The sequence below is a fragment of the Haliaeetus albicilla genome, chromosome 17 (genome assembly GCF_947461875.1).
Source record: "Haliaeetus albicilla chromosome 17, bHalAlb1.1, whole genome shotgun sequence".
NCBI classification, from domain to species: Eukaryota; Metazoa; Chordata; class Aves; order Accipitriformes; family Accipitridae; genus Haliaeetus; species Haliaeetus albicilla.
Window position 1 is genome coordinate 25,732,835 of NC_091499.1, and position 22,527 is coordinate 25,755,361.

Consider the following 22,527-nt stretch of genomic DNA (forward strand, 5'->3'; position numbering starts at 1 on the left):
ACATTTGAAAAATGCAAAAATCACAGACTACATAGCTTAGAACCATGGAACCACTCCTAATATGGAATTTGCTTATTAATTTCTAGGACTATATTAAGTGACAAGTATTTCTACTGAAGCATCTTTCATTCAATTTTAAGTTCCAAATTATCTTTTACTGATTACCACTGGAAGTCTATCTCACCTAGCGTATATTGTGAGATCATCTTCTGAAGGAACATCTGAAAGATTGAGTCCATACACATCTTTTGTTGATTGTACTACATTCTGGAACATAAGAAGAAAGATTCAGACTGAGGATACCATAACAACATCCAAAGAAAAGTATGCTTTTAAGCAAGGAATTCTTTCTAAACCTGAAAATAAATTCAGAAGTGCAGGCAAAACCAAACCAGTTTCTCATATACATAGTAATCTTAGCTTGTGCCTGTTTGTTTTTTTAATTAAAAATTTATTAAAAATATTATTCAAGACATTTGTTCAACAAGTAAAGGAAGGGATTCTTGAAAGATAACATCAGATAAAACAACACATTAAGAGAATAAATTATATTTATAGGACATATTACAATGCAGGTATTCAATTCCGTTCTGTGTTGAAACTTAATATAGAATAAATCATATTCGTTCAGAACATGCTCCCACATTTGCTTTCACATTTTCTGCTGTCAATTCTGAAATAATTACAAACTTCAGGTTGAACAAAACTATTTTTGTTTTATACATTACACAATCATGTCAGTCAACTATAACAAGGATCCAATGCACATGCAATACTTCACTATGTCTAATGATTCAGTGTTAAACTGAGGGGGTTTACTGACAAGACACGTGTGACTGCAAGTTAAGTCAACTATAAAAATAGTTTTCTTTCAGTTCAAAAAGATCCAAAGTCAAAGAACTTTTGAAAGATATGTCCTGACTAGAAGTATAAAAGCATTTTAACATTAACTTCTGTGAAATGTGAATAGAAAGGAACTAGCTGCTTGGTTCCACCCCCCACCCTCCGCCCCCACCCACAACAATACAATTTTTCTCTACTCTACAGTTGCTGATGTAAAAAATACCAAAATTCAAATCCCTGACCAAACATCTAATCATTCTGGATTAACCATATTTACTCAAGAATGCACCTAAAAATATAAGCTTACAAATATCAACTCTCTTACACACAAAAAATACCCCATACTATATTTTTTCACCCAAACTTATAGTATTGTTCAAAAATACTAGATGCAACCCATTTTCACAAATGAGAAAACAGTAAAGTGCAGGCTGACACTGGTTAGAGTGCTAGTAAGTTGTCAGTTTAACTAACAGAGACAGAAAATGGAATATTTGTAAGCTTAGGCTTTCAACTTCATTAAAGTTTCTTTTTAAAGTTAAGCTTAACTTGAGGGAAAAAAACCAAACGTATCTGAAACATTTCTATGGTTTACCAGTTCTAGAAAATAGACGCTTATTTAATTAACTAGATAGATTATCACCTTTTCCAGTTAAAGTTGTTTTATTTCTTGTTACATTATTCAATTTAGCCATCAAGTTTTGAAACCCTCCATTACAGGTCTTCTTTTTAAACTTTTTAACCACATATGTAGACAAAACAAATAATTGTAATTGCCAGAAAAATAATTCTGAAACATTTTTTGAAAAGCCTATATTTGATGCTCTGCTTAGCCTGGTAATGGAAAAAGAACATTTCACAAGCTAAATAAAGACCAGCTGGTGAACATGTTAAAATCTAAGGTCTAATACAGTCTTTAAGGTTACTAATTTTTATGTTTCGTTTCTGAACAGAAAGTTCCCATAAACATCGTGCCCTCAGAAATAACGTATCTAAGAAAAGCTTTGTACTTTTGAAGAGAATAAAAAAATTTACAATGGAAGGCAGACATTAACAATAACCCAAGTTATTTGCTAACATAGCAATTCAGCATAACTGAATAGGTAATCCTTTTCAGCACTGCAATTTTAATAAGCAATGACACAAATTAACAACACAAATTATGACTAAAATTCAGTGCATGAAAAGGTGCTAATAAAATGGAAAATATTTCTTCATGTGCATTACTATAAGAATCAGAATAGCTCACGCAATTGTAAGCCATTAAACTTCAATACTATCTTAAATCATATTTTGTGTTTACATGCATCTCAGTTAAGCATCTTAAAAATCTAAAAAAAGTTATCTAAGGTCTGAGTGTTGAAGTGGTTCAATACACAGATAGAAAAATTGACATGATAACTTGTGCAATGGTAAGTATCAAGAATAAAATTTCAGGTTGGATTTCTGCTGTTAAAAAAACCATCTGGAAACAATCTGACTTGCTCGAAAACAGGTACTCTAATATTCAGAGATAATGGAAAATTTTCAGCTAAAATACCTTGCATAAACAGAAATAAATGCACTTGTATTGGCATAACAATTAATCCAAATTGTCCAAAATTAATACCACATGAATTCATAGTTATTTTATTGAAAATACTTCATTAAGGTTAGGAAGCAGGCCATGTTGCACAGAAGGCTGAAAATCCATCATCTGAGAACACACTACCCTAGGCTAAGGACTGAATGAAATGAAAATTTAAATTGTAGCAGAAAAAAAGGCAGTTTTATTCTCTGTTGCCTATCAGGCACTATATTTTATACTGACTAAGGTCATAAGTACTGAAGTTTCTTCAAATGTGATAACATGTAAAAGCATAACACCATAGCCATTTAAATTAGCTATGCCTTAAAAAAACCACCACCCCCGCCCCCAACCAAAAAACCCTACCTCCCCACACGCCCCACCCCCAAGACAACACAAGTATTTTCCAGGTTTGTATAGTCTCCATTAACATATCCTTTTGCTAAGACATTTTCAGTGGTACCCAAAATGGATGTCTACAAGAAAGAATTTGAAGAAATGTTACATAAATTAATAAAATAGGTATTTCCATAATACTTCATAAAAATTAATATTTTCATTAAATTAGCACCCAAGGAATTCCAACAGAATTGGAGTTATGCTAGCAAAAAAAGATTAATAGCCCACAACTGAGAATACACATTCTTTTCACATGACTGGGCATACACGATTTCCCTATTACCCTGCCACTATCTTCAGCCTTAGTAGTAGTAATAGCATATGACCAATGTGACAATATTATCATGCACATTTTTGAGTTATTTTTTTTTTAAAATGTCAGACCATATAATTATGAAACAGCAATTTAAAAATCTTCACATAAATTAGGTTGAAATCTAGCCAGATTGATCATTAATTAAAAGTTATATACACCCAAGCAAGTAGCATTATTCAAAAGGAATAGATTTGTAATTGAAAGGGGTGGTGCTCAGGACCTCAGATCCATACTACAAGTCTTTCAGGGGGTTTGCTCCAGATTAGCTCCCACAGACTAAATGTTGATTAGGTAGGTAGATCAGGTACATTCCTGGAGAAGCATCTCCCAGTTTAGTTTCATGCAAAAAGGAATCCCGTTTGCATGCTCCAAGACCACCTCACGATGTGAGCCAGAGCATGGTAAGGGACAATGATCAGAAGTGCACTACTGCTCTGAATTAACACACTAGCATAGATACATTTTATACTTTATGTAATGGACTACACCTGACCTGAGTACTTTTCAAATGACAGATTTCTAACAGTAATTTTCAGTTTTTGAAAAATGTTATTTTCTGCTGTGTTTCACTATTACACAAGAATAACAGTGAAGTTTTATAAGCAGTTCTGCTAATATCTACACAAAGAAATTACACTGGAGACCTTTTTCACTTAATTTCTCAGTGCCTTACACTTCTGTCTGTTCTATAACATTTCTTCTTTTTATTTTTAAGGAAATGTGAATTTTAAGTCCATGATTAGCCTTCTTGCCTGCCACAATAATTTCTTACCTCTGTGATTTTTGTATTGTCTCCTGTATCAGTCACTTTTACTGGAGTTGAACGTTGAGAAACAGCACCTTCATCTTCTTTGTCTGTCCCAGAATCATCTTCAGAACTACTTGACACTGCTTCCTCACTTGGGGGTGGAGGAGCACTAGCAGCTGTTTTGCGCTGCAGCACCGTTTCTTCTCTATTACTTTTGTTCCTATTATGAAAGGCAGCGTGTATATTTATGAAATCAGCTAAATATTAACAAGAAGTATTTAAAATTCCTAGTTTGGTTAAAATCTTACTGGGGGAAATGAGTTCTACCCTCTGGAGCAACTTGTTGCTTATCTTTTGAATCACCCAATTGATTTACTTTTCTTCAATCTCTTCTTATTGCAGAGCATTTAAAGAGAGGTCAAAGGATTATGTCAGCTTTTCTCCAATTCTCTGATTCTTTACTTAAATCCCTCCCCCCAGACTGAATGAATAAAAAGGAATAAAAATTGAGACATAACATCTTTGGTTTTGATCTGGGAAAAAGTTTCACTTTCTGATTAACATTATCCACTCCACTAGCTTTCTTAATCTTGGGCCCAAAAATCTTAATCATACTGTCACTTTTTCCCCTTCCTTTTGCATACCTATCCCAACAATTTAGTTCTTTAATCAGCAACATTTCTTTATGCGGCATGTATTTCTCACTTCAGAAATTCTACTCAGTATAAAGAGGTGCCTTATTTGTAAGAATTCTTCAAAATACAGTATCTATATTTTAGTAGACTAACACTGGGTTTAACTGTACAAGGTCTGAAAGGTATGCGTTAGTTTACCCATCAGAAATTGCACCACCCTTATGTCCTCTATATCCTTTCCTACTGGCCCTAGAAGGGTATGTGGTTGCACTTTCCTCTCAGACACTGTCACAACCTTTCAGGAATCTTCCTTTCTGGAGGAAGAGGGACTGGAAGGCAGGTAATGAATATGTTTATAGACAAATGAGTTCTGGAAACGGGGAAGGAACATCTCCTCCTTGCTGAGGTGACTGTCCATATATAAACTAACATTGCGTGTGACTTATTGTAAAGGAAGGCCCTAAAGGAAGACAGCAGCATGCTAAGAGACTTTGAACAACAGCATACTGTTTGGTCCAAATGCTATTTTGAGTTGCAGCTCTAGTGTTCTCATCAGCAAAGGCATGGAGGTCACCAGTATCACTTGAGCTCTAGTGGAGCACACCATGACTGTCACAAAGAGTTCTGCCTTTTGCAGTCAAACTCCTATAGCAGTTTATTCCTCTAATGAATTACCTAAACTTTACATGCTTTAGGAACACATATAAACAAGTAAGAGAGTCCTCCCAAAGGTTCTTGATCTGAAAGCACACCCCACCCCCAAGGACATGAATATATCAGAAGAATTCTTACAGCTAGAATAAATGCCTTAGGGGAAAAACACAACACAGGTAAGTTTAATTTCTGACTCAGCAGAAACTGTCATCTCCTTAGATTGAAATTTACAGAAAGTTATGACGACACACTGCATTCTTTTTAGAGAAAATTAAGGTTATCTTCCTAGATTTCTAAACGAGGTGAAGGTCACAAGAAAAGCAGTCCTTTCTGAAAGCTGAAGAATGGAGCAAGTAGCCAAACACTGATAAGGGTGATAACTGCACCCCCAACACATACTCAGAAGGCAGCCAAGATCCAATTGTCCTAGGGGACACTTATAAATGAAAACAGATCAGCAAATCCTCCAGAAATGTCCTAGTAGATTAAAAGATGATGACAAACTTGCAAGGCAAAGATACCACCTCTACCAAGGGCTAAATACGGGTAAGGTGGAAGACTGAAGCCACCTTTTACCCCACTACACAGCCAATGCATGGGAAGCCTTACGAGCAATACCCAGGGAGTCCTGGAACGTGGCTTTCATCCAGCTGATTCTCTATCTCGTAACAAGCCCTAAAAATCACAGTGGAGAGCTTGCAGCAAAGTGCCTGAGAAGAATGTATAATGGTCAAGAGTTTAATGGAATATCTGGAGAGAAATTAGTTAGTCCAAAATCTGACATAAAACCATTCCAAAGTGAAAGAATAAAGCTTATCCTCAAAAGTACCCATAAACTCACAATTCTTAGCAGAGGTGTAACTGTTGAACAGTCTTTCTGCTTATTCCCAGGGAACATCAGCAGCATGAAATCAGCTTCTACTAGTGATAAGCATAGTCTTCTCTCAACAGTTACTGATAGCGAGTCCCTCATGGTCAAGGCACAATGGATGTTACTTACAAGACAGTCAAACTTTGTCACTTTTAACAGTATGGCAAGCTTTCAGAACAACTATAATGTTGTGACAGCACAGGTTTAATCATTACTGACAAAAGGTTTCCTTAATATGAGGTATCAAAGAGAGAATGAATTGGTTCAGGAAGAGTCCCCATAGCCCTTGTGTGATAGAGCAGATCAAACACAACGGTGGAATAAATAAAATAATGCAAAAGCATTTTTTTGTCATTTCATTTGTCCCAGTAACTGTTGCTGAATTGTTTTCTGTAATTTTATCTATAAATATTTTAATAACATTTTTTATCAAAAACTATGCTGAAATTGGCATTTATTGCTGTTTCAGGATATGTTCTATTTATTCAAAAATTTTTTTTTTAAAGACAACAATAAAGTAAGTCTGTCATCTCCAATAGAGAATACAGTTGCCATTAGTATGAAGAGATGATCAAATTTTAACAACCTCTGTACCTTTATTCTTGATAAAATTTTCTCATGGGTTTCACTTAGAGTACAAGAGAAGAGAAAAGATTAAGCAAGTCTGAATAAAGAATTCCCAGTGTCAAATAAAAATCTCAAATTAGATATGATTTTCAAAGTGTACAATTCTACATTATAACACCAATGATTTTTTTTATTTCCCATGTAATAGAGAATATGCTACATAGACACACACCTTGAGTATATGTATTTGCATTACGATTTCACTACTATTAAACCAGAACAAAAATTTCATATTTCAGACTTACCCTAACACTGATTTTCCAGTTTCATCAGGTTTACGAACAGTAAATGGACTTGGATCAATCCCCACATTCTTAGGCATAAAATCTCTGGCAAAATAGAAAGGAAAAACTGTTCATGAGGAAAGTTCAACACATACAATTTTTAAATTTTCTGGAAGAACCACCTCTAACACCTACCTTTGAATTTAAAAAAATAATAATTTTAAAAAGAAATACCAAGTTCTAACTTCATCATTACAAGTTAAAGTTATGTAAATATAACCCCCCTAGGTATTTAAAAAGCTTTCAATTGCATTCTTTAGTTCCATAAAACAGCTGCAAACATTACCACTTGCCAAGGAGGCTAGAGCAATGTGCTCCATTCCTGTCCTGAAGAAGCCCTGTAACTCAGCTACGTTGTTTTGAAAATGCTGCCAACACTCAAATTGGGTCAAAAAGCTACATGAAACAATCTGCCTGAAAGTCTTTAGCTAAAGCATGATTAAGATTATGCTTAGAATATCCAGTTGATTGCTGCCAACAACAAAAAAATAAGCGCCACCAACAAAACCCCACACTATCTGGCCAGCTTGATGAACTGAAGAAAACAATTGTAAAATGAGAGCAGAACAATTAGAAAACAATTGCTTTGAAGGTAGTCTCTGTGATCTGAGTCCACAGAGAAAAGCTCATTTCTCAGCCTTCAAATGCCCAAACATTTGTCATTCCATAATGGAAAATAATTGGAAATTTAAGTACTGTCTTAACAGAATTTTTTTTTAGAGTAGCATTTCCATTTCAGTACTGTGATTTAGTTTCTAGAAATATGCTAAATTTGAAGCTTAAAACAAAACCAAAACAAACACCACACAAAACCTATCATGTAACACAGATTTAACCAAATAAATCAAATATACATTTAATTCACACCAAATCAACTTCCAATTAAGGTTTTATAGTCACAAATCATCCCAATATACCGTGTAGAATTGGTCATCGCCAAGCAGAAGGTCTCATCAAAACTGCTCAACTCATATGGCCGAAAAAACTCATTGTGGATATCAATTTCCTCTTCATACTTGTGGAATTTCTTCACTGTCAACTTGCGTCTGTTTTCAGCACATGTCACTGGGGAAAAGAAAAAAATAATCTTTTTACTAACAATTACTACGTCTGCACAAATCTAAACAAACAGTAGACTGCTTACCTAGCCACCCTACCAGGCATTTTTCTACAGCAATATCCCCTCTATGACAAGAAAACATGATATGAAGAAGATGATGCACAGCACATCTTTAATAAATATGCATTATCAACCACCATAGTTTGATTTCCCTCCATGACAACAATTCCTAGTAAAACATGCTCCAAAGTATCCCAGAGACGTAAGACATACTAGCTATACCCTGTCATCTGCAACAGCAATGTAACCACCAGCATAGACTACAAATATATGTTAATAGGCAAGGAAAAAAAAAAAAAAAAGAAAAAGAAGAATGAAGTGTGCCCTGGTACATTAACATATGCAGGTCAAGTTTTAGCCAGATAGGTATCTCTTGCATCCTGCAGTTGAAAAATCATAGCTCACTGAGGGGGGGGAAGTATTTAGCAATCATTATGGAAACATTAATTTTTTTTTTTTTTTTTCCAGAATTGGGATCTAAACCAGTTAAAAAGCATTTGTGACTAAAACTTCTTTTTCAAGATACTCTGTAAGGCAAGGGGCGAATATAGCTCCTACCTTCATCAAAAGGAAGAGGTAAATGCTTTAGCACACCTGTAGTCCACCAGTAAGTATAGCTGTATAGGAAAAAGAGACACACAATTGATACAGAAGATTTGATCTTGCATCTAGTCTAAACGTTTGCACATAAGAGTTACCCAACCAGACACTGTCACTTTACTAAACGTTTCTCTATAATTTGAGTGTGGAAGAAAGTAAAGAATTATCCTTGGATGAAGGATTTCAACAGGCCCCAATCCTACTACTTTGCTCTCAGGCTATGAAATTTAAACACATGAAGCTCAATACAGGTATGGAGGGAGGAGTGGGTTTGTTCCATTTAACAAAATACATTTCAGATGCCTACCTCTACAGTACTGAAAATCAAGGCCTCAGTACATATAGAAGATATTTATGTATTCCTCTTGTTCTGGCCTTTGGGGAGGAAAAAAAAAAAAAAAAGCACCAACCCCCACTCCACCCAGCACTTGTTTCCTAAAATTTAGGAACAGGGTATGAAGAAATGAAGGTCAATGATAATAAAATTGGAAGATTGTCACAGCAGCTGACTTCTACACATAGAAATACATTTTGATGTGACAGCTGTCCTGAGTCTGAGAACTGTATGTTGGCATAGCTAACAGCAAGAACCAGGCCCTGCTGGAAGCTTATTCAGGATTTCTGAAAAACAACAAAGGAAGTCAAGCAACATTCATAAAATAAAGCACATTTTATCTTTCATTCATGTTTACATATTTTTCTCTTCTCAAATATACTTTAATTTCTTCTCTAAATTATTCTGATAGTTTCTTCTATTTCGTTACTTGGGATAAAAAGACATTTATCTTCATTGATTTTTATTTCAAATATGTGTGTATTCACAATACTGTAAGGGCTGTAATCAGAGTATTAATGCAGTTATCTCCTACTCATGTCAATGTAGCCACCTGGAGCAAAAACAACAGGTGTATTCCCATGCCCAGAGAGAGAATTGTTAGTGGGACTTAGCAAATGGTGTAGAACAGGCAGGGCAACACACTTCAATTCCAAGAACTGTGTACGTCCTAACAGAAAGGAATGAGTTATGCCTGACAGTCCCGTGTCTTCTTGAGTACTGTCTCAGGCCATGCTAGCAAGCCATCTTCTCCAGCGCCTTCAGAAACTATGCAGACATATCCAGTTTTGCTGCTTCAATAACTGATAAGTAATATGGCAACAGAAAGTCTTCTTTTCCCGTGTTCACTCTCCTTTCATGTGAATCACAAATTACATAAGAGTAATATATAAAACTCATTATGAAATCTCTTCTTTCTGATGGAGGGGCAAATACAACATAGGAAAAGCACATAGTCAAAGCAAGTTTCAATGACAGGAAACAACATCTTCCTTCTCTTTCTATATCCTTGATTTCATTATGACTTTTCATTATTTCCTTTGCTGCTGTGCCCAAGGAATCCAAAAGAGGTACTGCACAGAGAGGCAGGAAGAAGTTTCATGAAGAACTTGTCTAATAGTTGGAAGAGCTTTTTTCACCTAACTATGTATTACATGGAGGTGTCATTCTGTTCACAGGAGAAAACATCTTGGTTGTATAAGTGCTCAGAAGAAATTTTGGCAGAATGAAAGGTAATACTAATTAACAAGTGAATCAAGAATACCAACAATTTTTTTTTGTTTAAATGTTCCACCTCATTTAGGAACAGTATCTGTGACAAGTAAGAGACAGTTGTTTAACAGAGTAACACATGAAAGGGCGACTAGGACATTCGTATATTTCCAATATATCAGCTGAATTCATTTTTTACATACAATAATGCTCGGAACCAGCAGGCAATAAAAGTAATGTTGCATGTTTCCTGTGTGCCTGAAATAGCACTTGGTTGCACGACTGATATGAGCTAGCATCAGGAGACAAAAGGATTGAAATTTAGAAACAGTCATATCATGCGCCAGCTGGCATGATGGGTCAATGGAATAAGCAGCCAACAGGGATTGAATGCACTGTTTAAACATTTGCCATCTTCCCCCAGACAAAAATCTAATTCAGATCTACCATTTTTGATACAGAGCTTTAAGACTCTCAGAATGAGCAAAGATACAAACAGTGAAATTCCTAAAAGATTATTTAGTTAACAAGTCTACTACTGTCCTTATTAAAATCGATTTTTTTAAAACGCAGTATTTATAATCCTTAACAAAACCATTCTACATTGTGAAGCACTCTACGATTACTTTAAAAATTTTACACTTTAAGCTCTATTACTTCTGCATATTACTGTGCAACTACAATGGAACGCAAATGAAGAAAAATAGTCTTCAAAACAGACTAGACATGGCTGAAAGGAAGGTAGAAAATCATGGGCTTCTTGGTATGCACAGCTGCAGACTAAGTGCATTACACAAAAAAAATTAAACAAATATTATCCTCATCACCTAACCTCAAATACAATGACTTAATAAATCTGACCATCAAAAATGCACATGTGTATTGCTTAATGAGACAGTGGTAGCTGTACTTCAGTAAAATAGTAAAGCATTTCACATTGCAGGATAGAATTTCATATGAAATGAAATTTCTTTTTTCAGCACAAGAGGAAAATAATGTACTAAAGCAAATTGTTCAAAACACCAACATCCAACATTTTTGGTAATCTCTTGAAAGTTGGAGGGGGTGGGGGCATGGGTGGGTGTTAAGTTTTTGTAAAAGCTTAAAAAACAGTAAGCAAGCTTTTGACAGGCTGACCAGATAATCTGGTTAACAACATGGGTTTTTTAATATTTATTAGAGCAATATCAAACAAACAAAACATAACAGCAAAATACCTTCGCCTGGTCTGTGACAGACTGAGGGTGTTCTTGTGATGCAAATAAAAATCAGTGGGAAGTTCCCAGAGATGAGGTTTTCCTTCTGTAGGCTTGAATACTCCCAGAAAGAGATTGATAGAATCTTGCCTGTCTGCATCTGTTAGACAAGAGGTACACTTAACACCAGGAAAATTGCAGAGCTCAAGCCCATTCAGACATTTGCTTGTTTGTTATGTTTGCTCCTCACAGACAGAGTGTGTATGTCCTATGACTTCTACAGGGACCTCTGGGTTTCAACCACCGTAATGAAACTTCATTTAGACCTGACATTCTGCCACACTGCAGTGCACGTGGGGCTGGTACCAGCACTGCCTCTTTCCTTGGCTTCTCTCACAGGAGCTGTGGCAGAAGCTCTGCTTAAAGGCTTTGCAGAAGTGAGACCTCGTGCTGCAGCTCCATCTCACACCTCTGCATGTATGTGTATGCATGAAGCATGTGCATGTATTTATACATGTTTCAGGGAATCTGACATATCACGATGAATGATTTAATGAAATTAAACAGTACCCATACAATACACAAGTTTCCCATGTAACACACAAATTATGAATTCTTTGGGTTTTGCTAGCCAAAACATAGTCAGTAAAATGATTAAACTTCACAGACACCTTTTAATAACTTGGATGTTTTCTCCTGTCAGTTTAAATCATCAATTTCTCTTACCATATTCTAAGCTTCACCAAACTAAATAGGGCAAGTGCTAAAATCCAGTAGTTACATACCACTGTACATGAAACATGGCAAGAAATGTTGTTCACTTACATCTTTAAAATCTCTCTTGCTACCTAGCTGCAGATAGAATGAGTTACAACAGATACGAAGAAAAAGCTGGAGTCAGATGATGGCTTGGGGATGGTGAACTGTGATAAAGACGGCTTTGCAAGCAGACTTGTAGGGGCAGAAGGCAGCTTACGCACAGAGGATCTTCAGATATGGAGGAATATGTGGAGAACTGAACTCTATTTGTGCCCTGAGGAATTGGTATTTAGAAAGCTCTCGTATCCACTCTTGTTTGCACTTCAGTAATCATCAGACAAGGAATAGTTCAGATGAGTTCAATAGATAGTGTTACTCCTTCAGTTCTCTCCACATTTCAAAAAGAGCATTATGAGAGTTGAGTATCCCTTTAGCAACACACTGCATCAAAAAGACAAACTGAAGTGTCAGTATACCAGAAAGCAGCTAAAAAAATAGGCAGAATTCACAAAGCGGTGATATGACGGCAAGGACTAAGTTGATTCCTGGCCACCACCAAAGTTTCAGTCAATATCTCCTTCTCCCCAGAATTCAAACATGTCTTCCCTCTGTGCAACATGCAATATTTTTTACAGGGAATTAAGGCACACAAGCAGATGACAAATGAAGTGCTATGTAGAAATTTGGTGACAATAGGATTACACAAAGGTACGGTACTTTACAGAAGTGTGTATATGCAGAGGTCAGTATTTGGAAGTGGGATCTTCTGTATAAACAGTCACATGGTATAACAGGGCAAGGAAGGGGGTGGGGAGAGAAGGGGGACGAGAGAGGAAACCTCTTGATGTTGCTTGGCTATCCTTCCCTACTTAGAGGGCCTTTCATCTGGAATCCGGCTTTTTTCTTCCTTTTCTGTCCACTCATACTCCCTCCAGATACTTTTACTGTCCCTTGAGAGCACTCTTCCAAAATTATACTTATTTTACCTTCTTTCTTGCTCCTTACTTTCCCATTTTTCTTAAGAGTATCAACTTACAAACATTAACTCTTCAACACACTAATACTCAGTGTAGGTTCTTATGATTTGCAGGCCATATTGTTTCTGCAAAATAGTGTCACAGTTTAACCAAGACATAAGGAGAGAATGAGGAAGGCCAGAAACAGTGCAAGAAAGCTATGCAAAACTCAGCAAAAAGGTCTGGAAAAAAATAAACAAAAGAAACCTCGTTGAGGATGCTGAGAATTAAAAAGAAGGAAAAAGTCACAAGCAATAACATGTATTCTTTCTTCCTGATCAAGTTAGTCAGTGGTTTAAAGAAAGTGCTGAACAAAACCCAAGAAAGCTCTCTACTTTAAGCATAGAAACTGGAGGAGCCCTAAAGACAAAATTACTTAACGTGAGCAAAAATTGGTGGTAATTTCTGAAAGCTAAAATCAGAGATGAGCCTCCTTTGTCCATTTACCATTGTTTCACCTGCCAGGAACAGAAGGTATACTGAAATTGTTAATTAAATAATTGTAAAACAATTAGAGTAAAACAAGATAATTCAGTTAAACTATGTCACTACTTATATGACAGATGCTAAAATGAAATAAAACTAAATGAAATTTGTTCTGTGAAAAACAGCTTGAATTTAAACTCATACCAACTGAATTAACCAATTCATTGTCTGAAATGGTCTATAGCAGCAGTTCATTAAAGCATTCTTACCTTTCTTCCACAGCTAAAAAATGACTGCTGTTGAATGTTACACTGCAAAAGGACTCAAGCTCTCTTGCATTTATTGTTTCAATTGCGCACTTGTGTTTTAAACTTAACAGAAATACAGGACATTTATCAGGAAATGTCTTTCTACTGTCTGTCTTCTCAACTTGTAATTTAAAAGTAGGTAAAACCCCATAACATTAAAGATCCTTTGTGCATACGTCTTCAAGCAGGCACAAACATATACATGACTGGGGAAGTAGATAGTTAATTTGAAAGGTGACAAAAACTCCCCATGCCTTACCTTAAGGGTTGAACAATATTTTTGTTTAAAACTAAGTCATAGTAACAAAAGATTTTGTCTTTGAAACACTGGCCACAGAAAACAGGATATTGAGCTTTTCAGATCAATTTTCTTATCTAGATAGAAAAAAAAATCTCTCTTCAAAAATAAATAAATATGAATGTGTCAACACACTGTGGAGCACAGACAAAAGAGCAAACAGGTCTTCTCCCTTCATTGTTAGCACCGAATGTTGTAATTATGTACAAGCAAGTAGAAAGACTGCACTGATTTTTCAAAAGATACTGCAATGTACGTGTATACCAGCACATTTTTAAGACCATTTGAGAAAACAAGAACTGAAGGGGCCATTTAATTGAATTAGCCTAAAATAATCTACTGCTCTCAATCTGAGTTTGCAACTGCACTACATGACAAATTACTAAATCATGAGAGATTCAACACAATTGGGACTATAACATCCCATGACTAAAAGGTTATAGTAATTAAGTTTACTTTCATACAACACTACAAGGTAGTTTACTATGTCCAGTCCTGTTTGTGGATAAATAGATTATTCCAGATTCCAGAAGCTTATTATGCATGTTGTAACTCTAGCACTGAAGTCTGCAATGTCACATTACTTTCTAAAATGCATAAAAGCTAGAAGAATATTATTTGGAATACCATTTCCTAATTTCTCTGACAATCACAAATAAAAGAAAAATGTTAGAATTCAACTAATCAGAATGCCTGCCAGAGAGGGTGTTGAAGGAACACCTAATTCTTAGCTGGATAATGTTCTTTTTTCTGGTACAACTCACTTCCTTATAACCAGGGTACTTCAAACAGTTGACTTCCCAAACTACACTGCACCCTCTACTTCTTTCAAATGCTAGAATTAAAAACATGCATGAAAAAAGTCAAAATTTTTGCCTAAATCTGGAAGATGTTTTCAAGTTACCATAAAATTAATTGTCCCATGTTTTTAGGAGGAAACCTTGGTTTTCTTCTAAGCTTCAGTCACTAACTTGATCCTGAGAATATTTTTTTAATTCTTCACTCTTCTATTATATAAGCAACATACTACAAATTTATAGGTACAGAAAATCCATAGAAAAGCTAAGCCACATGTCACGAACTAGGGTGAAACTGCATTCGATGTTATCTTTCTTACAAGTCCAAATCTCATCTACTGGATTAGTATCTCCAGGCAAGTCACTTAACCAATACATGTCTTTTTCTCATCTGTACAGCTTAATTAATAGTGATTATCCCAAGAGCTTTGAGGTCAACAGATGAAACCATTTTCTTAAAAGCATAATTTACTTTTAGAATCATGTATTTTTTTAAGACAGACAAACAGAACAAGTGTGGCTAAGTGATTTATTTAGGAGGCACTGTTAGCAGGACACTTGTAATCTTGTTCTGAATTTGATACACTGTATGACTTCAAGCAAATCACTAAAATTTTCTGAGTCTTTTTACTACTGGTACATAAAATTCACAAGCATTAAAAAAAAGTTTCTCAGATCAGAAACACAAGGAAATGATGGCTTATGAACCGGCTAGCCCTCAGATTTTTACTTGCATTTTAAAGGATATGTGATGGATATAACAGTAATAAGTGCAGTATAGCAAATCAGAATCTTGTTCTAAAAATGCTTCATCTCTGCTTTCTGAGAAAACTTCAAGAATAAAAAGATCTCTCTTATTGTGTCACATTAACAGGCTTGCAGATAATAGGCAGTGTTGGACAATGAACCTTTAAATTTCACTGAAATTAATCTTTTAAAATTTCATATTAAAAATGCAGTAAATACAACATTGAATGCTATGTTTGAACAATGCCATCTTCAAACACACTGAATGTATAAAGCACGAAAAATACTTGGCTCAAATGGGATCACATACCAAAACCATAACTAAATTGGGGAAAGTGTGCGGCACCTTTATGAAGGTTTCATTTTTCGTATTGACTTCAGTAAAGACTAACATCTGTTTATGTACTCAGCTACAAGTTCGCCCAGGTGACAAGAGGGATGTTTTTCATTCTGTATTCTTTCTGCAACATCTTTTTCAGAACAAATTCTTTTATTACCGAAACACATGCGTATCGTGACTATCCTTGCAAGCAGGCCACAATGCCAAATGTGGATCTAGAAATTTGCTCAAGCTTCCACCTAACCATTTAAGCGGCTGGCATAAAGGCGAACAGCTTCAGAGATTTGTTCCACTTGTACTTATCAGTACAGGTGATACTGCAAGTGTGCTTCCTTTTGCTCATAAGAATTGATGAAGCCATACCTTATTGCTACTGCAAACAATAAGAGACTATATCACTGAAATAAACAAGCTCTCCATTTCTCCTTTAATTTGGGCAAACATGATACACAAATTACATGAATTACATTCAGAAACAGTACTTTAAATGTTGTGCTCTCACATTTTGTTACATGCATAGAACTGCCACTAACAAAAGCAATAACTTCAGTTAAAGAAACCAGAGATTACTTAAGTATTTCTAGCCACTTTCCAACTCACTGTTTTAAAGTTCATAGTTTCTTAATAATTGCAGTCTACCAGGAAAAAAAAGTGGCTACTTCCTTCCCTGGCTACGCAGCTTTTGTGAAAAAGAGTAATAGAGGACAGATACAATATTTAGAACACAGCAAGACTCAATGTTTGTCATCCTGACATGTCTTAGACTGTCCTTTGATCATTCTTTTAGATCTTTCTCATGACTTCTAAAAGCACGAAGCATTTTTTGTTGCTGTTATTTTGTGTAAGTAATGGCTCAGCATTTTTCAAAGAGGTTTTCTCTTGGCAATATTGTCCAGAAGAAAGTAGAACAGTATCAGTGACTGATACAAGCTAGTAAGGGAGTAAGCTAATATTTTACAACTTATTTAACTCAAAAAATAGCTTATTTACTTGGTGGACCTTGCTTTTTTAATTTAATTTTGTCTTTTCGACCACAAATTCAACAGTTAGTAGCTTCTATTCATACAAAACAATTATGTGCATCCGAGCTTACTTTTTGTTTGAAGACCCCAAAAACATCACAAGAAATACTCCACTTGAAGCCTTCTACTCATGTTTAGATTTAGATTTACCAGTTTCCTTACATGTGTTGAAGGCTTTCTGTCCATCATTTTAAAAGTTCTGTAACAGCTATCTGCTTCTCTATTGATCTACAAATGTCACTGGCAGTTTCAGTGCTACATGTGTACATTTTCTAAATACTTTTTACATCAGTTCACTAACTTTTATCAAATAAGGCTGCATGCTACAACATGCATTTGAATAGGATACAAATACTTCATCAAATCAGAATACCCATTTGATATCCATCAAATTTTACTGAATTATTTGGAAATTACAGTAGAGAGGATCTCTGTCATAAGATCATAGTATGGATTATTGAAACATCACAAGTAAGATGCTTTTTAAATAATGGCTTAAAAGAAAGCACTTAAAATAAAATTTACCTGAGAAAGCATTACTATAGTATCTTGAGAGTGTTTGCATAATATCTTTGGAATGCTGAGTCCATGGAGCTATCTTTCTATATGTTTTTACTCTGTGGACAAGCTGAGAACCTCCATATTGCAGAGAAAGCGTGTCTCCATGATCTTCATATAACTCTTCAAATAATCTGAAGGAAAAGCAAAATGTGTCATCAAACCACAGAAAAGAGTTTTTTAAGAGAAAAATAATAAAGTATTGTAGTAATAAAGTCTTCTCCTAAGTTCCTATGCCAGTTTACAAAAACAAGTATTAAAACATGCTATTAACTTACAAACAACTTACAAATTAAAAGCTATGTCTCTATTCTCTGTTCAGATAAATATGTGGAAATTTTATTCAGATATAATAATTACTAAGAAGGGTTAGACTATAAGATTTTCACTAGTTTATAATATATCAGAATGCATTCACACTACAGAATATGCACTTCTATAGATTCAGGTAGAAGATTAACATGTCCTACTAGTCTGTGGGGAGAAAACAAATCGTATACCTTCACAAACTAAGGTATTTTAAATACACTAAATGGGACAGAACACATCAATATCTCAAGGCTATGTTTTCGATCAAGTCCACTGGGAACGAAATTAGCATTACTTTCCAAAAATCTCCCTAGTTACAATAATGATGGCTCAAAGGTACAAACAAAATAAACATGGCTCCTAAGAAATGTGAATGGCAGTCAGATACCATTTGCTGGAGCTGGAAAAACATGATGCAAAAAGAAGGTAGAAAGAGTTGGCTGCTAAGATGAACAAGGAGAGCTGGCCAAAAGCAACACAGTCCTATAGCATCAAGAAGTTAACAGCCTCCAAACTGAGAGCAGTTCAAATAGCAAAAATTATCAAGAAGCTCCCCATCAATGACAAAAACAAGACAACAGTCTCAGAAAACGAGGCTATCCTAAGGAGATGACACCCAATCTAAAAGATAACAGATTGAAAAGTACTTTCCAGAAATGGAGACTACGGCCTTGCTTGAACAAGACAACGACAAGGTTGACATCTTGCTGAAAGAAGCTGAAGGTTTAAGAGGCAAAAACCAAAACAGAACAAAACAAACAAACAAAAAGCCAGCCACCAAACCTGTAGAAACATATTTCACATCAGTATAGCAAGATACAGTAACTCAGGCATCTGCATGTGACACACTGTAATACCTGAGAAGAAAGAAGTCCTTGAGAAGTGGAAAGGAGGGTAGAAACAAACAAAACAAAATGACAACAACAACAAAAAAAACCAACAAAACAAAACAACAATAGCATTCCCTTAAGAAAGTTTCCAAAAAAAGGACAGTGCTGCATAAGTAACCCAGCAACCATCTGACTGAAGTCCTCCTCAAAAGGTTCTGGATGAAGAACACTTATCTGAGCAGCAAATTGATTTCTGTAAAAACAAAAGACCTGTCCAGCAAATCTTCTGCCCAAGGCCAAGTACAAAAAGATCAATTAGGAGGAAACATCTGCTTATTAACTTAACCCCCCCCCCCCAACCCCACAACAAAAGAAACAAACCAAAACCCACTTGCCTCCACACAAATTGTTCAGAGCTCATGATATCATGTATGTCATGTATGAGAATCTTCTGTTTGTTTCTTTGGGTTTGGTGGTTGGTTTGTTTGGTTTGGGGGGTTTGGATTTATTATTTTTTTTTTAAATATACGGGGAAAGACAGCAATGCTGGTCAACTAAAGCTAAAAATCTGGCTGAAGGCAAAAACTGGCAGGTAAAAGGATGATACCTCTCAAAAATTTCCCAGTCAGCCATGGGGGACTGATGAAGAGAGTTCCAATGACCTTGCAGTAAAGGTTCACAGAAACCATACAACTGTAAATTCATTAAGGATGTTGATCTACTTGATTTGGAAAGGACTTGTAGAATTAAATTACCCTTCCACAGCCTCAAAATATTAAGCCTGCAGACAAACAAAGACTAGTCTTCTGTAGAGAGAAAACTTAACTACATATGATAAAATAAGCTGCTAAGGTACACTTTGTCTAAGAAATTTCCTAGATAGGACAACAATTACACTAAAGGAATCACTAAGAAATATAGCTTGCAGAAATCGTCTTGTGCAACAAAATCATTAAGAAGATTAATCTTGCTAGACACAAAATCGGACTGTTGAAGTTGTATGGTTTCTTTATCCCTCAGTATGGCCAAATGAAATAAAATGCTGACTTCAGAAATCTAGTTCAACAGAAATTCTGGATTGTAGCCAGCCAGTGAGACCATATGAGAAAAATCAGAATAAGGACAGTCAAAGAACGTGATGAAAAGAAGTTAGTTTTTCAGACATGCTAGTTAATTAAGGAAGACAGATCACTATGCATTACCCTCTTTGACCAGTTAGAAGAGTGTAAATGAAGAAGCAGAATACAGAGGAAGCAGGTACTCGATGTGAGACAATGCAGGGAACAAGAATGCAGGAGGTCAAAGTGAAAGTGAAATACGCACAATGGAAAGACAATATAGCACATGCCTGTCTTCAGAATTTGTTGCATTACAGAGCAGGATTTTTCAATTATTCTGAATACAGTAATTCAGAAACAAGTCTTAACAGATGACAAAACCTGTTTCAGACAGGCATACATCTAGTGCAATGGAGAAGAAAAAAGTAAGTCAAATGTGGCCAGACAAAAGTAACATTTTATGCCAGGCTAATAGCTACATTTCAGAGAGATAATGAGAAATAAGATATCAGGAAAATCAGAGACAAAGCAATGACTATAATCTTAAGAGATGATGGTAAGAGATGGAAATTTGGGTGGTTGGGGCATAGAGAGGAAAGAGGAGGGAGAGAAGATAGACAGGAAGCATGGGACTATTGCAGCAGGAAGCAACAGATGAAATTTGGGCTCCCAAAACAAGGATGGGAAGGGGGGAGGTAGTGAAGCTTAAGGAGCGATAGCAAAATGCAGCCTGAGGTGCTGAAGTAAGTGGTAGCTGTAGAGGACACCACAGAGAGTAGATACAAGAGACCTGTCCACCTCCTGATCCCCTCTAGTTACAACCCAAGAGTCCTGACTGCTGAGTCTCAAGGAGGCTGCACAGCAACTGATATTTGCAGCAGCAATTGTTTGTTCCCAGAGGCAAACGTGCAGCACCTAACAGCTGGGACATGGTGGATGAGAGGCATTGCTAGCACACTGAGGAAGCCAGCCAGCGGGTGCTCTCCCTGGCCATCAGGCAGGGGCCAGGAGCCACCGCTTGCACAGTGAGCCAACATGCTGCAAGTGAGGTTGTTTGTGGCACATACCAGCTCCTGGCAAGTGCTGGAAGCTAATGGGAGAAAGAAAAGGAGCTGAAGATACGTCTCGAGTAAAGGGGAGGGGAGACTGAGTACTTCTGTCTTTTCTGAAATACAAGTTATATCTCCACGTTCTAAAACTATCAAACAATGAGCCAAAACCAGCAATGAAGCCGTAAGTTTTACAGTCATGACAACAGCTTTAAGGAATAAAACCACATCACCTCAAGGACTCTTACATTAATTTCTGAAGCATATTCACAAGTTAAGCAGCTTAGTTCCCCCAGAACATTTCAATTTAAATGCTGGGTTTTCTCAAATGGTTTGAGGATGCCTGAGTACATATCATTGATACTTGATCTGAGAGAACAACTTTGCTGAAAATTTTTCTTCAATAAATCAAAAAGCGCAATTTTTTTCCAAAGGAAAAGTAGGAAATAGCAAGGTAAGATGTACTTCTATACAAATGTCAGTTTGGCGTTCTCCATAAAAGCATGTACTTATTTCATTTTTTGTCAGCATTTTGCCTCAAGCAACTGAAGTAAGTGTAAAAGAGTGGGGTGGGGTTTTTTTTTACATTTATTTAAAAGGAAAACTCTTAGCTTAAAGTTTAGGCATATAAAGAGAACGAAGTCAAGCAGTTATCTCATAAGAAGCCTGATTAACACACTTGTCCAGAAGAGCAAATTTTCAGTGTGACTGGATTTTCTCAGGAATATTTCAAGTATGGAAGATTTTTTTAAACTTGGATGAATAAATATTATTAAATCATTCAAACAGAAAGAATTGCACTTTTCTTCTACATAGACATAATTTTCCCAAATCTCTTGACACAAAATTAAAAAATAAAACCATGACACACTTTATTAACATATCTTACCTAACAGCATCCGTATCAAATTGTAAATTTGGTTTATCAATCAATCCCAATGAATAGAGCTGGTATGCCAAAGCACATTTTCCCACCATAAATTGGGCCGTGTTAGTGCGATCTAAACAGTCCACACAATTGGTTCGGAGAACTCCAGTCTGGTAAAGCAATCCAAGTAAGAGATTTTTCTTAACAAATTACTACACTCACGATTATTACTTTTTCCCCCTACTATCCAAGACTTGTCAAATCTCAAATTATGTCAGTTCACAAAAGTTTGAGGAAAGACATTTCTAAAAATGTGTTAAAAAGCAATTAATCTCTAGCAAGCTACATCAGACTGTTGTAATGCCCACTTTCAAAATATTCTTGCTTCTATCATCACACAAACTGTATCTCTCCTTCAACTCAAACAACCCTAAAGATTTACCTTAAAAATAAAAGCTATGTTTTATTTCAGTGAAGAAAGTCTTATTTTCAAGTATGCTGTAATTACCGCAAAAAATAAAGCATGCTTCTAACTTGCTCTGGTTCTACTGTGATGGTGCTTATATTTTAAGCTTTCCTTATCTGGAGCAACACACATGAACATTTTGCTGAAGGTCAGTCATGCACATATTCTTTTATGCTGCTTGCACCACCGTTCCTCAAATCCATAATGCATGCAAAGTTATTTTACAATACGAACAGCTGCAAGAAACTTATTTTAATGTAACAGCACAGG

General features: G+C 35.8%; 1 protein-coding gene across 1 annotated transcript in view; it reads right to left on the reverse strand.

The window, feature by feature from the left end:
* FIG4 (FIG4 phosphoinositide 5-phosphatase) overlaps positions 1-22,527 on the reverse strand; it is a 73,091-nt gene that overhangs the window by 17,826 nt on the left and 32,738 nt on the right. The window contains exons 14-21 of the mRNA XM_069805108.1: positions 21,813-21,961; positions 17,645-17,811; positions 11,428-11,566; positions 8,623-8,681; positions 7,862-8,009; positions 6,906-6,989; positions 3,898-4,093; positions 185-267 (exon numbers count right to left, since the gene is read on the reverse strand). Of these exons, the coding sequence (XP_069661209.1) occupies positions 185-267; positions 3,898-4,093; positions 6,906-6,989; positions 7,862-8,009; positions 8,623-8,681; positions 11,428-11,566; positions 17,645-17,811; positions 21,813-21,961 (1,025 nt within the window). The remainder of the gene's footprint in view (positions 1-184; positions 268-3,897; positions 4,094-6,905; positions 6,990-7,861; positions 8,010-8,622; positions 8,682-11,427; positions 11,567-17,644; positions 17,812-21,812; positions 21,962-22,527) is intronic.